Genomic DNA, 15671 nt, shown 5'->3' with positions numbered 1-15671 from the left:
CTTGAGGACAGCGTCCAGCTCTTCGTGAGAGGGCCTGGGAGAACGGAGGCTCTTGCCACGGGTTTCACCTCATTTAGGATGAGCTGAGCCAGGCAATGACAGTTTCTGGTGGCCTGGGAGAAGTTTGGTGTACATTTCTTCAGCTGGCCTGGTGGTTTGGAGACCACGGCTTCTTTCTGAGCATCCCCGGGTGTGGGCATGTGCACGAAGGGGCTACAGAATGCATTGGTGGTTATGCCACAGAAGACTCAACCACCCCACTCTTTTCTCCCAGGATGAAATCAGAGGGAACATCTTTATATTTTAACAGGAAGGATTTAGTTTAGAAATGAAAGAACTTCTGGTGAGGACGATGAGGCACCAGGATAGATTCTTGAGAGCTGCTGGTGGGGACTCCTTAGCTAGGAAGCCTGGGAGACACAGCAGCTCCCATCCCTCTGCCATGGTGGGGGCTGCTGCGGAACCTCCACCACACTAATGCTGTGTCCCTCTGCTCCTTCTCTGCAGCGGGACCTTGATTTCACAGTAGACTTGGATTTTAAGGGACAGCTGTGTGAAACATCTGTGTCTAATAACTACAAAATGCGCTAGCACACGTGGATGCTGCAGACAGCGGGAGCAAGGAAGCTCTCCCGGATCTGCGGCACTGTCGCAGGAGTACTGTTTGCAGGACTGCACACTCAGAAACCAGAGTTTTAAATTCTGCCTTCAAGATTGGTGAACTCGCCGGGGGTCCTGTGGGTCCTGGCCCTGGATGGAGAGCCCCCAGCTCCCCAGCTCTGCTGTGGGAGCCCTTCACAAAGGCTTTGTTGTGGCCGACAGAGCCAGCTCGAGTGCTGCGGCTGGCCCGAGGGTGGAAGAGTGCACATGTATACCCATCGTCCTCCCCCTACAGGGACCTCCGGATCCCCCGAGTTTTGCATGCTGCGGGCATCTAGGACAGGCTGCTTCACTAGAACCTGGAGACGTAGTGTCTTGATAGCATAAGCCAGATTCCCTGTGTGTGCACCGGCGTGTGTGTGCGCGCGTGAACAGCATAGATGTTAGTTTATTTACCCACAACACCGGTATATGCGTGCATATACAACCAGGTGGGTACACTTCTGTGTTCATTCAGGGGTGTGTATGTACGTGTGTGTGCGTGTGTATGTAGAATACATATTACTCTCGGAGGAGATTCTGTTGCTTTTGAATAGGAGTTTGTTTTGTGATTAGTTCTCCTCTCCCTCGTTCCTTACAGATGTTAAGCAGCTAAGAAACGTTCTCTGTACTAGCTCTGGTCTGCTTTTGACTAGACCGTGGCTCCAAACCCTGAGCATAGTACCATGTACTCTGTGGGCGCTCAATAAATGCACATGAGAGCGAAGCGATGGGACGGCTGCGTTCCTGGTGCTCTGGATGGGGGTGGGGGAGGTGGTGTCGAAGGCTACAATGGGATGGAGGATCAAAGAAGCAGCACCATCACTGCTCCTGCTCCCAGAAGGTAAGCTCCTTGGTGGAACAGCCGTGAAGTTGGGACTGGCCTAAGGGCCTCTCCCCTGCGGACTCGCAGGGGTGGGAAGAGGGTCCTGGAGCTGGGGTGGGGGGACATGAGCTAAGCGAGGATGCTCCAGAATGGGAGGCTGTGGGTAGCCTGGAGGGAGGCCAAGGTCAGGAGCAGGAGAATCTGGGATGTGCCTCCTGCTGGGAGGGGCTGGAGGAAGCAGGAGATGGTGGCTGAGCTTGTAGTCCTGGGTCCCTGGGGAGACACTGGGGCAGGGTCTGGGGGAAAGGCCAGTGGAGGGACGGTCCTTGTCTAGGGGGCGGAGAGTTTGCAGCACCACACAGGGTGTGTGGTGGCGGTCTCCTCCCTGCTCCCTCAGCCCTGGGCCAGTGTCTGGCCTAGTCTCCCACCCTCTGCATCGGCAGGAGCCCACCCATCTTGAGCAGGGCCTTCCCACTGAGCCCACGTGCAAGACACTTGGGTCCTGGGGTGTTACCCCAGGTTCCCACCGCAGCTCCCTTCCCCAGTGTGGCTCATAAAGCTCCAGTGCCCCAACTTCTTCAGCCCTGCCACCTCTAAGATTTTAGGCTCTTGGCTTCGTCATGGAAATGGCAGGGCCAGAAGAGAGAGTCTTGTGGCTGGGAATGATCACTTGAGGAAAAGATGGGCGCCTCTCCTGTAGGCAGGGACCGGGCTGAGCTGCCTGGAAGATTCAATTGCCGAGAAGCATGAGGGCCTGCCTCTCTGGTGTGGGAGAAGGAACAGGGCCAGGTGCCTGGGCCGTGGGGGTCTAGGCCCAGCTCTGCCTTCAATGCGTGGTGGACCTCGGGCAAGTCCCGTCCCCTTCCTGGGCCTCAGCCTCATCACCACTGACAAAGGGGAGCTGGGCTAAGTGGGTATTTTCCACACTGCATCCCGGGGAGCCCCAGGGCTCATGGGGGTTGCCAGGGTCGAGGTGGGCCGAGCTCTGGGTTCCCCTCTCCAGATTCAAACAGAACAATTCTTCCCTTGTCTGTTTTTATTTTCTTTGGGAAAAGGGTTCTACTACTAAAAATAAAAATAAAATAAAGAAATGAACAGGAACCAAGACCAAAACCAAACACCTTTGAAGATGCCGTGTCTAGGTGACCCTGAATCCTCTGGGCCCTAATGCTCCGAGGTCAGCGGGATCTAGGACCCCTCTCCAGCCTGCTGGTCCTGTGTGGTTTCCCCTACAGCACTTTCTGCCGCCCACAAGTAGCCTTTGGGCCTGGCTGGGTGCCCACGACCTGGCCCAGAACCACGTTTTCACTCACCTGCGTCTTTACGTTATCTCCTGCTCCATCAGCTCTGCAATATTCTCTCTGGAACCATCATCCCTCAGAAAGGGGGACAGGCTCTGTGGGCAGATGTGAGGCCTCTTTCTGAATTTTAAAAGGGGCCCCCTCAAGGCACACATGGCTCTGTGGATGCTCTGCTTGGCAGGCAAAATGGATTTCAGTGCCCACTTGCCCCTTGGCCTGGTGCTTTTGTACAGTGTACAAACTGTGCAACAGTACTCAGAGGCCCTGAGGAGAGCTGTCCTGGGCCCCTTGGAGCCCCTGGTTGTTTCCTCTAGCTAGTGAAAGGCTGTCTTGCATTTCAGTTCTGAGCCAATCATGCTTTCCATTAGAGACCGGATAGGGAAACGTCTAGCCTCGGTCCAAGTGCGGTAACAGAATCTCCGTAGGATGGAAACACAATGTACTTTGCAGGCCTGGTGAAGTGTTTTGATTTGGTTTGGTTTTTGGTTATTCTTTAGCTTCCAAGACAGGCAGTCCCATCTGTGTCATCTCCCCTGGGAGAGACAGTCCAGGTGCTGGGAAGGAAGAAGGGCCATTTAGAGGAGTGGGTGGGGCTGACAGGGCCCAGGACGGGGAGGATGCAGAGGAGGCCTTGGCCTGGCTGTGGATGAGGAGTCCACAGCATGGCAGTGCCCTTGAAGATGAGAACTGATGTGAGCGGCCATGGCCCCTACCCTTTCATCAGCTTCCGGCGACTACATACTGTTGGCCTCCGCAGAGTCCGGGGAGTTAGGCGCAGAGGTGCTCTCGTCCTGTTTTGTAGTGAGGCGTGCTGAGACCTGGGAGGAGGCGTGGAGTCATGGCTGAGCTGGGCCGTGGCCCCAAGTCCTCCTCAGCGTGTCCTCTGCTGCCCTTGCTGGTTCCTCTGAACCTCAGGCCTAGGAGGCCTCTCTGTAGCTAGAGACAAAGACAGCAAAAGTCATGTCATGCTTTTGTCCACGTGTATTAGACAAGAAAGATGGAGAAACTTAAGAGGGAACAACAGCAAGTGTGTTAGAAGAGGGAAAGGGGGTGAGGGAGGACACGGGGGCGCTCCCTCAGAGGGCATTCAAGGGGAGCTCATTAGTGAGTTCTCACTGTGGTGGGGGTCAGGGAGCCCATGGATTCTGCCTGTCCTTGGGCAGGGAGCCCATTCAACCTCATGGAAGATTCCATCCATGGTCAACGGGGCAAAACCCTACATTGCCAGGAGCCAACCAGGATGACGACCTCCCGGGAGCTTGGGCATTTGGGGCCTCCAGGCCTCCCTGACCCCCGGGGAGATGGGGAGACCCCTGTAGCCTTTCAGGCCTCTCCAGCCATCAGAGAAGAGGCGCACCCCTGCGGCCTGCCCTGGCCCTGGGTCTTCAAGCCCTGCCACACCATCACCTCTCCATGCACCTGGGCTGCAGGAGTGAAGCCTGGGGGGCACGAAGGAGCAATCCCACAGCAGCCCCTTCCTCCTGCCCATGGGAATGCTCGAGCGGGAACTGTAATTTCCCTTTGATTCAGTGGAAAATCAGCAATATCCGCTTTGAGCGTGTCTGAATAGAAGTCAGTGTATAAGACAAGGTCGCGGCATGACAATAGAGATGCTATAAAGATGACTTCACTTATGAAACCTGGTTTTTCCCTGACTCTTTTTTTTTTGAGACTGTTCAAAATCCATTGGTAACTTTCTCCCCGTCACTCTTTTCCCTCTCTGGGGGACTCCTCCCCTCTGTTCCCAGCCCCGCAGCCGTCGTGCCTCTTTGCTGATCTTATTTGGGCTTGTTTGTATGGGGGCCCTCTGTGCTTGCTCTGAGTCCACTGCAGGCCTGGTCTCTTCCACTAGAACACAAGCTCCAGGGCAGGCACCTGCCTCTTTCTGCCCATGTTTCCCCTGGAACAGAATGGGAGGTGACAGGTGGCAGCTGACCAGCTTGATTCCATGGAATGTGCCCAGGAGCCACTCTAGGACCACCAGGCTGCCGTCCTTTCTATCTGTGCCCCTTGGGAGGGGCTGACATTTTCTTTATTCTCGTAAAAGCCACCCCATGGAGGCCATGTCCCCTTTGTCAGGCCCTACCTGGTCCCCCGCCTCTGCAGCCTTCCTCTCCTCTTGGTGCCACACCTGGCACCCCACCTCTAGGCCCAGCCTGGCTCCAAACCTCAGTAGGGGAAGGAAATTAAGCCAGCCCCCTCAGCCCATCCCCAAGCCTTGGGGCGGTCACCTGGACAGGAGTCTATCCCTGGCCTCATGGCCAGTTCTGATCACTGGGTGTCTGCCCCGCCTTGATCACCTATCTTTAAGCACCGGGTCCCATGTAATATGGGAGCTCTGTCTTGTTCTTGCAAACCCCCTCTCTACTACACAGAGAGTCCCCAGCCTGGTTTCTGGAGCCCTCCTTCCTGAAGACAGATTTCTCTGGACCCCTGCTGCCTGCCTGGAGTCTTGGATGGCACCTTCCTGCCTACCTTCTTTCTGAGTGCAGCCCCACCTGGAGGCACCCTCGCTTGTCTTATATCCTTGGGCTGTCTCACGCTGTGCCCAAACCCTTGGCCTGTGGTCTTTGTGGCTGCCAGGATAAGCCTGACTTCCTAAGGATGGGTCATCTCCTCACACCTGTCTGACCACAGTGGATGTGCCCGACTTGTGTTGGGAGCCTTTCAGGTTGCCCCACCCCCAGCCTGTTAGAACAAATTAACCATATTCAGCTAAGGCTCAGACACATCTTCAATGATCAGAAGTTCAGCCAACAAACGTTTATTGGATACTTAACAGGCTCCAGGCTCTCAGCTAGGCCCTGGCACAGAGCGGAGTCAGCAGGCACCATCCCTGCCCTCATGGCACGCTCTGTCTGGTTGTCAGTCTCTGGGCCTGCTCTTGCCCAAATACTGAGAATTGGTTCCTCAGTGGTCCCTCAACCATTCTCCCTAATCACTCCTGCTCTACCCCTTCCCATCCCTCCCATCCAGTGAGCTGTCCACAGTCTTAGCCCAGCTCGGCGACAGTGACACAGCTGTGTCAGGGTAGGTGGTGAGGCGTGTTGCTTCCTTAGCTTCTCTTAGTCCTTAAGCCCATGAAACAGAAAAAGAATATGCCTGAATTTCCCTACTATCTGCAAATTCCACAGGAGGGCCCAGCCTGTCATTTTCAGAGACTAGCAGTGCCCAAGGAGGCCCAGGACCCTTTTTCACCCTAGCAACAGGTCATTTCTCACAGCAGAAGTGAGAAGGATCTTTACCAACCACTAGGCTGTAGCTAACACCTTGGCCTCAAAGGCAGCCAGAGTAAACTGGGTAGAGAAATCTCCCAGGCTGCTGCGTCACGAGGCCCAGGCCCCCGCGACGCCCACTTCCGAAGGCACGTCAGTCACTGGACAACTCTGCCACATGGAGCCAAAGGACGGAGTCAAACCCCAGCACTGCAACTTACTAACTATGTGACTTTGGGCAAGTCACTACACATCCATGAGACTCAAAAGGAGATGACTCGAATGAAATGGAATAAATATAAAACACTTTCAGAAACTGTACAGTATGATAGAAATGCCTGTTATAATTGCTATTTTTTTTGTGTGTCTGAGGAAGATTAGCCCTGAGCTAACATCTGAAGCCAGTCCTCCTCTTTTTGCTGAGGAAGATTGGCCCTGGGCTAACATCTGTGCCCATCTTCCTCTACTTTATATGGGACACCACCACAGCATGGTTTGACGGTGCGTCGGCCCGTGCCCAGGATCTGAACCCACGAACTCTGGCTGCCGAAGCAGAGCGCATGAACTTAACTGCTACGCTGCTGGGCGGGCCCCGTATAATTGCTATTTTAATAATTCTGCCCTGTATTCCAACTCTGTAGTTGAGAAGCACACCGGGATGCCAGTGCCTGAGGCCCGTGGGCCTCTGAAGTTCCTGGAGGGCAGTGGGTGCTGCCGTGGGAACCACAGTCAGCCACTGGGTGGGCCCCAGGGCTGCAGGCTTTGGCCCTGAGTTTGGGGGCAACACTGTAAGTGACACACATGCAGAGTTTTTGCCAAAAGCCCTGGGCAGAAGAGGCCTGCTTTGTGACTCCAGTTCATTAGCTCTTTAGAGGCTTCACGAGTGGCTCGCAGAGGTCTGAAAGTCGGTCTCCCTGCCCTCTGGCAGGCTGTGACCGACTGGCATTAATGGAAGTTTGACCTTCCCTTAAAACCGAAAGATCCTCCAGTATCGAGACACCACAGCCCCATCTGGGGCCCTCCAGGCAGAGCCCCACATTCTGGCTCCTCCACCTGCATTTCTATCACAAGAACTTCCCAGTGAGCAGTAGCGTCCGAAGTGTTCACTTTACTCTGGAATCCAACACTTGCTGCTTTTCCCAGGAGAGTTCTTCCTCTAGTCATATTTGGTTTGGGTTAATAATATATTGAGTTTGTATGCGCAGAGCACCTATTCTCTTTGATGGCCAGAGTTAGTGGCTTGGAAGCACATTCTGGGGACTGGTAAGAGGGAGGGGGTGGGGACCACACTGAGAACCTCATCTGGACTGCAGTAACAGCCACATAAATGCTTGAGAGTTTTCTGGCTACATTTAATAGGAAATAACCAGCAAAGTCCCCACTGTGATAAATTGTCATTAATATGACAGAGGCACATGCCTCTACAGCACTGTGAATTAGAAGCCATTAGAAGAATAGAACAATATGGATCCTCTGTGTGCCCAGGGCAAGGACTGAGCCTCCCAAGAGAACACCTGTGCAGGAAGGCAGCAGCGAAACTTAGAGATGTGGAAATACTGTGCTGCGCACACACAGCTACGTGGTCTAGGAACAGTGTGCAACCACAAAACATGGAGAATCTACTTGGGGGCAAGGCGGAGACATGCTCACCAACTTCTTTCTGGAGGCTGGCTTTCAGATCAAGTGTGGGATGCTCTTCATCTCCAGCATGATGGCTCCCCTTCTGGGCCCAGTGGAACCAGGAGAGCTAAGTAAGTAGTCTCTCCCAACTTCTTCCACTCCATAAATATGTCTCTTGGGTCCCTCCCGTGTGGCAAACACTACACCGGGCACGGGGATACAGCAGTGAACAAAATAGCTGCCAGTCTGCCCTCCTGCGATGTACAGGCTGCTGGAGGTACAGACCCTAAACAAGAGGGATAAGTATTCTGAGGGAGGAAGTACAGAGGCTGAGGGAGTCAGAGACTGTTAGGAGATGAAGAGAGCCTCTGAAGATGTGACTATAAACAGAAACTTGAAAAAGCAGAAGAGGAGGGGAGGGGCAGGGGAGGGAGAGAGAGGGGAGGCTTTCAGCAGCAATGGCACGTGCGATGCCCAGCCCAAGGGAGTCAGAGAGCGCGGCACATTTGAAAAAGAAGAGCAGAGAAAAAGAAAAGGCAAGGGCCAGGGGAGAGCACTGAGAAGGGAGGCTTGAGAGACAGCTGGGGCCACGGTCCAGGGCCTCATGAACCACCGCGTCACGGAGACATCTTCCTTGGGCAATGAGAGGACACTGAAGGGTTTTGATCAGCAAAGTGACAGCACAAGATTTGCATGACACACATGCGCCAATCTAATGAGCTCAATTTGGCAGTCGTTTCCCCTGGAAAATGGTAATAGACTTAATCCGTTGCCTACTTCAGAGAATTAACCACAGACAAGGTAACTGTAAAACTGGCAGAACCTCCAGGGTCCACGAGAGCAGGATGGAGGTTGAGGCTTCTTTGCGCTGCTGTTGTGGAAAATGGCTTGAATGCAGATTGCTTCGCTGTGGATTGCCTCGTTCCCCAATAGGGAGTCTGTGAAGGGCAATTTGTGCAACTCTGAGATCATTTGCATTATCCTTTCTGGTGTCATGTCATGCTGTTCCTCCCGCAAGGACGGCTTCCTCTCAGCTCAGAGGATGTAATTGTCTGAGAGGCGGAAGGTGGTTGGTAGGGTCTGTGCAAGGCTGGGTCTCGTCTTGAGATTGTTCTGCTGTCTTCAAGCCCCAGGCTGCTGTTTCAAGCGGAGCATAACACTCGGCATCACTTTCAACTCACAGAACGTGTTCTTGAAGCATCTCTCAGAGGCTCCATGGGTCGTAATGGGTTTCTGATATTACGACGATTTCTTTCTGGCCACGGTTGGTTAGCTCAGTTGGATAGAGCATCAGGCTTGAAGCCAAAGACACAGGCTTCACAGGCTCGCTGCTCAGTTTCATGGTCATGGATGATGCTTTGACCTCCAGCTAGCGTTGGAGATGCACAGACCTGGCACTGAAGCCTGGCTCCTCCAGCCAATGGCTATGAGACCCGCCGCAAGTTAGTGGACTTCCCTGTTTCTGTGTGAATTCTTCCTCTGTTAAATGGGGATGACACCTTTCTCCCAGGGTTGTTGTGAGTGTTAGACGAGATGGTACGAGATGGCCTGGTAATGCACCCTGTGCAGTGTGGGGCACTTGGCAGCTGCTTATAAACGGTAGCTCACTGTTCTTGGAACTGAGGGCCCCTGGACTAAGGACAGGAATGTGCAGATGACTCTGGGGTCTCCCAGGGAGAGAGGGAGAAACAGCTCCGAGTAGAATCTCTGCCCACAGTGGGTAGGAGTGCTTGCTTCGTGGGGCCAAAGAGAAAAGGCGCGTGACCCTCTGTTGCTTGGAAACAGTTCTGAAGGTGGCCTTGGAGATGCCTGGATTAGAGATGCTGAGTGAGGTCAGGGCAGAATCAGGGCTCGGGGGCACCTGAGGTCATCAAACATGACTCAGGGCCTGATGCCACCTGCTGCCTGGTGCAGAGTTGGAACCTGCACCAGGCAGGAGGCTTCCTAGGATGTCCTAACTGAGGACCTGCAACTGCAGAAGAGCACAGGGCCCTGTGGAGGACAGAGGGTCGAGTTCAAACCTGATTCTCCCACTCCTGGCTGCATAACCTCCAGCAAATCAGTTAGGCTCTCTCTGCCTCCGTTTCCTTTACTGTAAACTGGCAGTAATCCTGTTGTCTTCCTCAGAGGGTGGTGGTGAGGGTGAATGAGAGCCATGCCTGGGCTGTGGTAAGCGCCACGTGTGTTAGCCATGATGACTATGGTTACAAGCAGCGGCTCTGTCCTATGCCAAGCTTGGAGCACCTCTGGGACTGGGACACAATGGCCCCTGCGGGCCTCACTCCTTGGCTCCCTGTGTCTCTGGGACACATCTACAGTGCTACATTAACAGCATCTGTTTTTGTGTCTGTCTCCCCTGAGATGTGATCTCCTGGAGGGTAGTTTCTGTATCTCGCTTCTGTCTGTATTTCAGTGTCGAGTACAGCCCCTGGCCCATCCTAGGTGTTCAATAAACACTCGCTGAGTGAGCAGATGAGGACTTGCTGCCACGGCACTCCTGTCAGTTCCAAGCACGCCTGTTTCTCCTGCTCTCAGAACCTGCTGTGTGCCTTGAGGTGGGCACTGGCCCCGTCTGGCCTCAGTGTTCTCATCTATGAAATGAAGGTGTTAGCTTGGAATGATCTCTAGGCCTCCACTCAGTGGGAAGAATCTGATTTTCTGATGCTACAGCTCTTATTTTGTGACCCTGGGCTCAGAGCTCTCCAAGAAGATCCTGCCCCTGACTTTTTAGTGGAGGAGAGCAGAATGGCTGCTGGGCTCCTGGGGGGTCAGGGGTCAAGATGAGAAATAAAGGCTGGAAAAGGAAATGAAGTTCCTGCCAAGACTGCAGAAAGACATCATGGAGGCTTTGCCAGTGAGCAGCCAGAGGAAACGGGAGGCTAGGCCAGGATGCAGGGCTTCTCCAGGCGCGTGGCTGAGTTTATTAGTCTGTGACTCCACTGAGATGGGCCTATCTCGTGGAAAATCATTTTAATAACTGAGAGGAAATGGAATTAAGGATATTGGCCACTGGCGGGCCAGGGCTGGGTGACTCTCATCCAGGTGGGGAGTTAATTTGGCTCTGCTAATATTGCCGATGGGTGATCTCTGATTAGACTCCCTTTCACGTGTCACTTGCTGAAGTGTTTCTAATGAGCGGGCCTTTGGAGATGTGGGCTTCTGAGGAAGGAGAGGGGAGAGGGGTGGGGAGTAGGGCTGGGCAGGCGTCCAGGATCAGAGGAGGCCTGGTTGGGATGACTAGCAGGTGGAAGCTGAGGGCCAACGGTGTGACCACGTCTAAGTGCAGTGAATCTGGCCCGGACGTAAGGAGCCTGGGGCCTGGTAAGTCCTGGCTTGGTAGCTCACTAACCGCGCTCTGGAGGACGGCCTCACACTCATGGAGTCCCAGTTTCCACAGGGAGACAATGATCCACAGAGGGTGTCAGGCAAGTGACCCATAAACTCTAAAGTGCCCAATGCTTGTGGGTTTTCTGTTATTCCTTCCCAGTCCACATACCACAGATAGCTTTCATTATTCATGTGTGAGGAGGAAGCTCTGGCCTGGAGAATTCAAACTAGTGGATGATACGAAATTTAATTTTATTTGGCTTGAGGTTTGCAGTGTACAATCTGTAAGCCTCCATCTCATTCTGAGAAATCCCCTTTCCTAAGGCTTTCTGGATTTAATTGGAAAAAATTCAGTGTTTGAGACTTAATGATTTAAAGTATGGGATGGGGAGGTATTAGGTAACATGGAAACACACTGGACTGTGGGAAGGCAGAGAGGGAAGGCCAGGATTTAAAATATGGCCTGGCTCCTAGACAAACACAGGACACACGGAGAGCTGCGGTTGGTTGGTTATGAGGTTCTTTCTTCCTCCTCCCTCCTCACCACGCCCTGGACCCCTCTCACTATGTGCTCTGGAACTAGGGAATAGATCCTAACTTACCTCCTGCCTTCAATCTTGCCCATCCTTCCACTCCACTCTTCAGCACCATTGCAATTCTGACCTGTCACTCCCGTTAAAACCCTCCAATGGCTCCTTGTCACCTACAGGATGACATGTAAACTCCTGGTCCAGGGGAGGCTCCCGTGTTTTAGTCTCTTCTGCCTACATCCCCCAATTCACTCGAAGCCCAGCTCCATCCTCCACCCCAGATCCTCATCCCACACAATCCAGCCACACAGCCTTGTACCCAGCTCTGGCGGGTCCCCCAAACCAGCTTCACTCTCCTGCTTCCCTTCTTCCCCTTTGGGCTGCTCCCTATCCATCTTTGCCTGAAGGCTCCCCCTTCATCTTTCAGTTCTGGACCAATCATCAAACCTTTTGTTAAAATACCCACCCTCCGCCTCCCAACCCAGAGGCAACTTAATCCTGCTAGCTTCTCACTCCCAGAGCATTCTGCAGTCTCTCTCTCATTGTCTACCCATTTGCTAGTACAGTTCCTTCACTAACTTTGAGCTCCTTGATTTTTTTTTTTCTTGTTCTTTTTTATGTTCCAAGGGCATAGCGTAGTGCTTGGCACAATGGCACATATTCAAACTTTCATGGAAAGTATCTCAGGCCATCCATGGTAGGACTGTAGGGAACGGAGTCAGTGATGAAATTGGAATGAGTAGAGTGTGTGGTTTCTTCTGTGTGTGTGTTGTATACCCACAGACACACAATGATTTAGTATACCCCCTGAGCCCCAGCTCTCCCTCCTGAGTGTGGGGACTCAGAAGTTGACCACCATCTCAGCCTGATAATGGAGAGGGTGTGCAGTGCCAGGGAGGCCTCAGACCCTGCCAGGCCATCTGCTTTACTAATGACCTGCTGCATGTCCATAGCAAGTCATTGAAATTCTTGTAAAGAATCAAGACAGAGGGCATAGCATGGGCAAAGACACAGCAGCATACAAGAGCAGATCTGAGATCAAGAAAATGTTCACACAGAAGCAGAAGATTTATCACTTCTATTATTCCATTCCATTATTGTTGCTGCTAATAATGGTAACAATAAACAATTCTTAAAAGCTCTTTTAATTTCTAATTAAATCAGAATTTCTGGCAGGAGATGGGACGAGGATTGGTATTATTATTATTATTATTTTTTTTTTTGTGAGGAAGACTGGCCTTGAGCTAACATCTGTTGCCAATCTTCCTCTTTTTGCTGAGGATTAGCCCTGAGCTGACATCTGTGCCCATCTTCCTCCATTTTATGTGGGACGCCTGCGACAGGGTGGCTTGATAAGTGGTGTGTAGGTCCATGCCCAGGATCTGAACCTGTAAACCCTGGGCTGCCGAAGTGGAACGCATGAACTTAACCATTACGTCACTGGGCTGGCTAAGTACTTTTTTCTTTTTTAAAAAAGTATTACTTTTTAAAAAAACAATAAAATAAATAAAACAATTAAAAGTACAATAAACAAAAATAAAGTAGTAATAATAAAGAAAACGTCCCTAGGTGATTTGAATGGGCGTCCCAGGCCACGAACCACAAGCTGGACCCATCGCCTGGGCTTGTGGGCTGGGACTGAGGGCAGAGCCTTTCCAGGGGGAGCAGCTCTCCTGATTCCAACCACTGCAGTCCTGGCAGCTGGCCGCCTGCTCACAGATGCAGGACATGCTGCAGGGCCCACTCATCAAAGAGATGACGCCCAGGGATCAGAGGGAATAGGATGTAAGTTACAGCAGGAGAAAATTGGGTTAGATCAACCCAAGTGGGCCAAGGCCCCAGAAATGGTTCCTAGGGAATATCCAGGACAGACTGGGAGCCCCTGCTGTGACAGCAGTTGTGAGAGGCTTACAGGTGGACTGTTGGGAGTTGTGGGGCCTAGCAAAGGCCGCCTTGGAAAACTGAGCCCACAGACTGGGGAAGGCCAGCTGTGGACGTCCAGGGCAGTGAGCCAGGAGCTGGCATGGCCACGCACTGACCTCGGACTCCCAGCAAGTCACTCCTCCTGCCTGGCCACAGTCTCCTCCTCTGTGACAGGAGGGAGCTGGGTGAGTCGGCTCTGAGGTTCCCTCAGGAGCTGCATTGGCACAGAATAGTCAGTGCAGAAGGCCTGCTGGCCAGGCGGGGAGGGAGCTGGGAGCGAGGGCGCCCAGCATTCACGCTGGGTGGTCTCACTCATCTCCTACAGAGTCCAGGAGGGAACCTAGACCCTAGGGGCTCCCAGCCACTGCTCAGGCTGCAGACTCTCCTGCCATTGAGAGAAGAGAGGGATGGGGGGGGGGGGAGATGGGCCTCATGAATGAAAACTGCTTTGGGAGGAGGCAGGAGAGAGAGCGGGGAGGAAGGAAAAGAGGGCAGGTGGGCACAGAGGAAGGAAAATGCAGCCTCATCTGCTTGTTTGTGTTTCTTGTATTTAAGATGCTGACTTCTAGCATATTTTTAAATCCATCAGACATGAAATGCTGATTTAAATAGACCCGCAGTGTGAAGCTGGTAATTTCACTTGCCACAATAGAGGAGCTGGCAGGACGCTGGCAAGGATTCAGCACCTCTCCCCACGCCAGGGAAGCTGTTGAAGTATGAATCTTACTGGTCGGCTTTTAGGCCAGGTGCTTTCCACTCCCTGCCTGTGGGAGCATGGTGGGGCGATGGTGGAATGAGAATTAGAACCAGACAGAAAAGAAAGGGAGGGAGAAGTGGGGGAAGAAGCAGAGCAGAGGAGAAAGCAGAGCAGGGTCACTGAGAACCTGGACTAGAGAAACGAACTAGCCCAACATTCTCCTGGTCCAGGAAAGCTTCCTGGCTTATCCCACCCTCCCCCTCATGCCTTGTACTACATCCTTTCACTTCAATCTCATTTCAAAAGAATCTTAGACTTCTGGGGTTGGTGGGGTGGAGGTGAGGCCTTGTAATTCGTTGTATCCAGTTTCTCACCAGCATGCCTAAGAGCAGAGTGTTCAACATCTGCTTGAACTCCTCTAGTGTCAGAGAGCTCACTACCCAGCGAGGCAGCTTATTCCATTGCTAGACAGTGCTCACTGGGATAAACTTCCTTGGGATATATTGCAATTTCCATGCTCCATGTTTATTGATTCTAATCTGGCCCTCTTGAGTCGCTCAGAATAAGCCTAACACCAAAGTCAGCTCTTCATCCTTGAACATAGGATTCAGATCCCTCTCCTACTCCAATCCTTCTGTGCTAGTTCCTAGTCTCCTTACCATAAATTATTACAATGTAAGTCTCTGCAAAACCAAAATATTTCTGGGTGCTAAATTAATGTATTTCCTCCTGTAATCAATGCAACAAAATTCCAGGAACAACAAAAGACTTTTGTTATTCATTTTTTGTTGTCATTCAACACACTGGTACTGAGTCCCTACTCTGGGGCCCGGCTAGGTGCTTCTGTTGGCATACAGGATATGGAGGGTCTGTCCCCGGGAGCTTATCTACAGGGGGTGGAGCCAAACTCATAAAGAGAAGTGTGTGCGTGGGCAGGGGCAGAAATGCCAGGAGCACTGAGGCCCTCCCCCTGCAGAGTGGGGGTGGGGTGGGGTTGGCCCTTCAGGGAAGGGAGTCTGGTAATTGTTGTAATGGCCTTTTTATGGCATGTTAATATATACGTGCCGGTTTCTAGGTTTTTCTTCCCCTCAAATACACTGAAGCTCCAAGGGCCTTAAGTAAGCTTGTCTTCCTCTCCTGCTCCCTCATCTCTGGATATAACCTGAGACAAACATTGAGTGTCTTAGAACCTCAGCTGTTGGGCATTGAAATGAATCAATCCTTCATTCATTCATGGAATACAAACATTTGTGAAAGAGGTTGTTAAAAAAATGTATTGTGGTAAAATATACATAACATAAAATTTAGAATTTTAACAATTTTTAAATGTACAATTCAGTGGCATTAAGTACATTTACAATATTGTGTGCAACCATCACTACCTCCAACTCCAGAACTACTTCATCATCCCAAAGTGAAAGTGTTTTATAAACCATATACGTAAAGGTGGTTCAATCAGGAGTGTGCTGTCTAAAGTCTTGACTGGGCAGCAAGTCCACCCATCCGCCTACCTAGTGTCAATTACGGACCAGGCCCTAGTAAATACCAAATTATATGAGGTCAGAACCCTGCCACTGAGAACCTTGTATGTAG

The 15671-nt window shown here is 52.1% G+C and overlaps 2 protein-coding genes across 4 annotated transcripts in view; one reads left to right on the top strand and one right to left on the bottom strand.

Annotated features, from left to right (window-relative positions):
• The window catches only part of PRMT8 (protein arginine methyltransferase 8), a 91740-nt gene extending 91149 nt beyond the window's left edge, over positions 1–591 (top strand). The window contains exon 10 of the mRNA XM_004438756.3: positions 508–591. Coding sequence (XP_004438813.1) covers positions 508–591 — 84 coding nt within the window. The remainder of the gene's footprint in view (positions 1–507) is intronic.
• CRACR2A (calcium release activated channel regulator 2A) overlaps positions 1–15671 on the bottom strand; it is a 156085-nt gene that overhangs the window by 11073 nt on the left and 129341 nt on the right. For all 3 annotated transcript variants that reach the window (XR_015555015.1, XR_015555014.1, XR_015555016.1), the window contains one exon: positions 2779–3702. The gene's annotated coding sequence lies outside the window, so the exon portion shown is untranslated. The remainder of the gene's footprint in view (positions 1–2778; positions 3703–15671) is intronic.

This window comes from Ceratotherium simum, chromosome 17 (assembly GCF_057802395.1).
Source record: "Ceratotherium simum simum isolate JZ-2026a chromosome 17, ASM5780239v1, whole genome shotgun sequence".
In the NCBI taxonomy this organism is placed as follows: domain Eukaryota; kingdom Metazoa; phylum Chordata; class Mammalia; order Perissodactyla; family Rhinocerotidae; genus Ceratotherium; species Ceratotherium simum.
The sequence above is the reverse complement of the archived record's forward strand: the minus strand, read 5'-3'. Positions and strand labels throughout refer to the sequence as shown.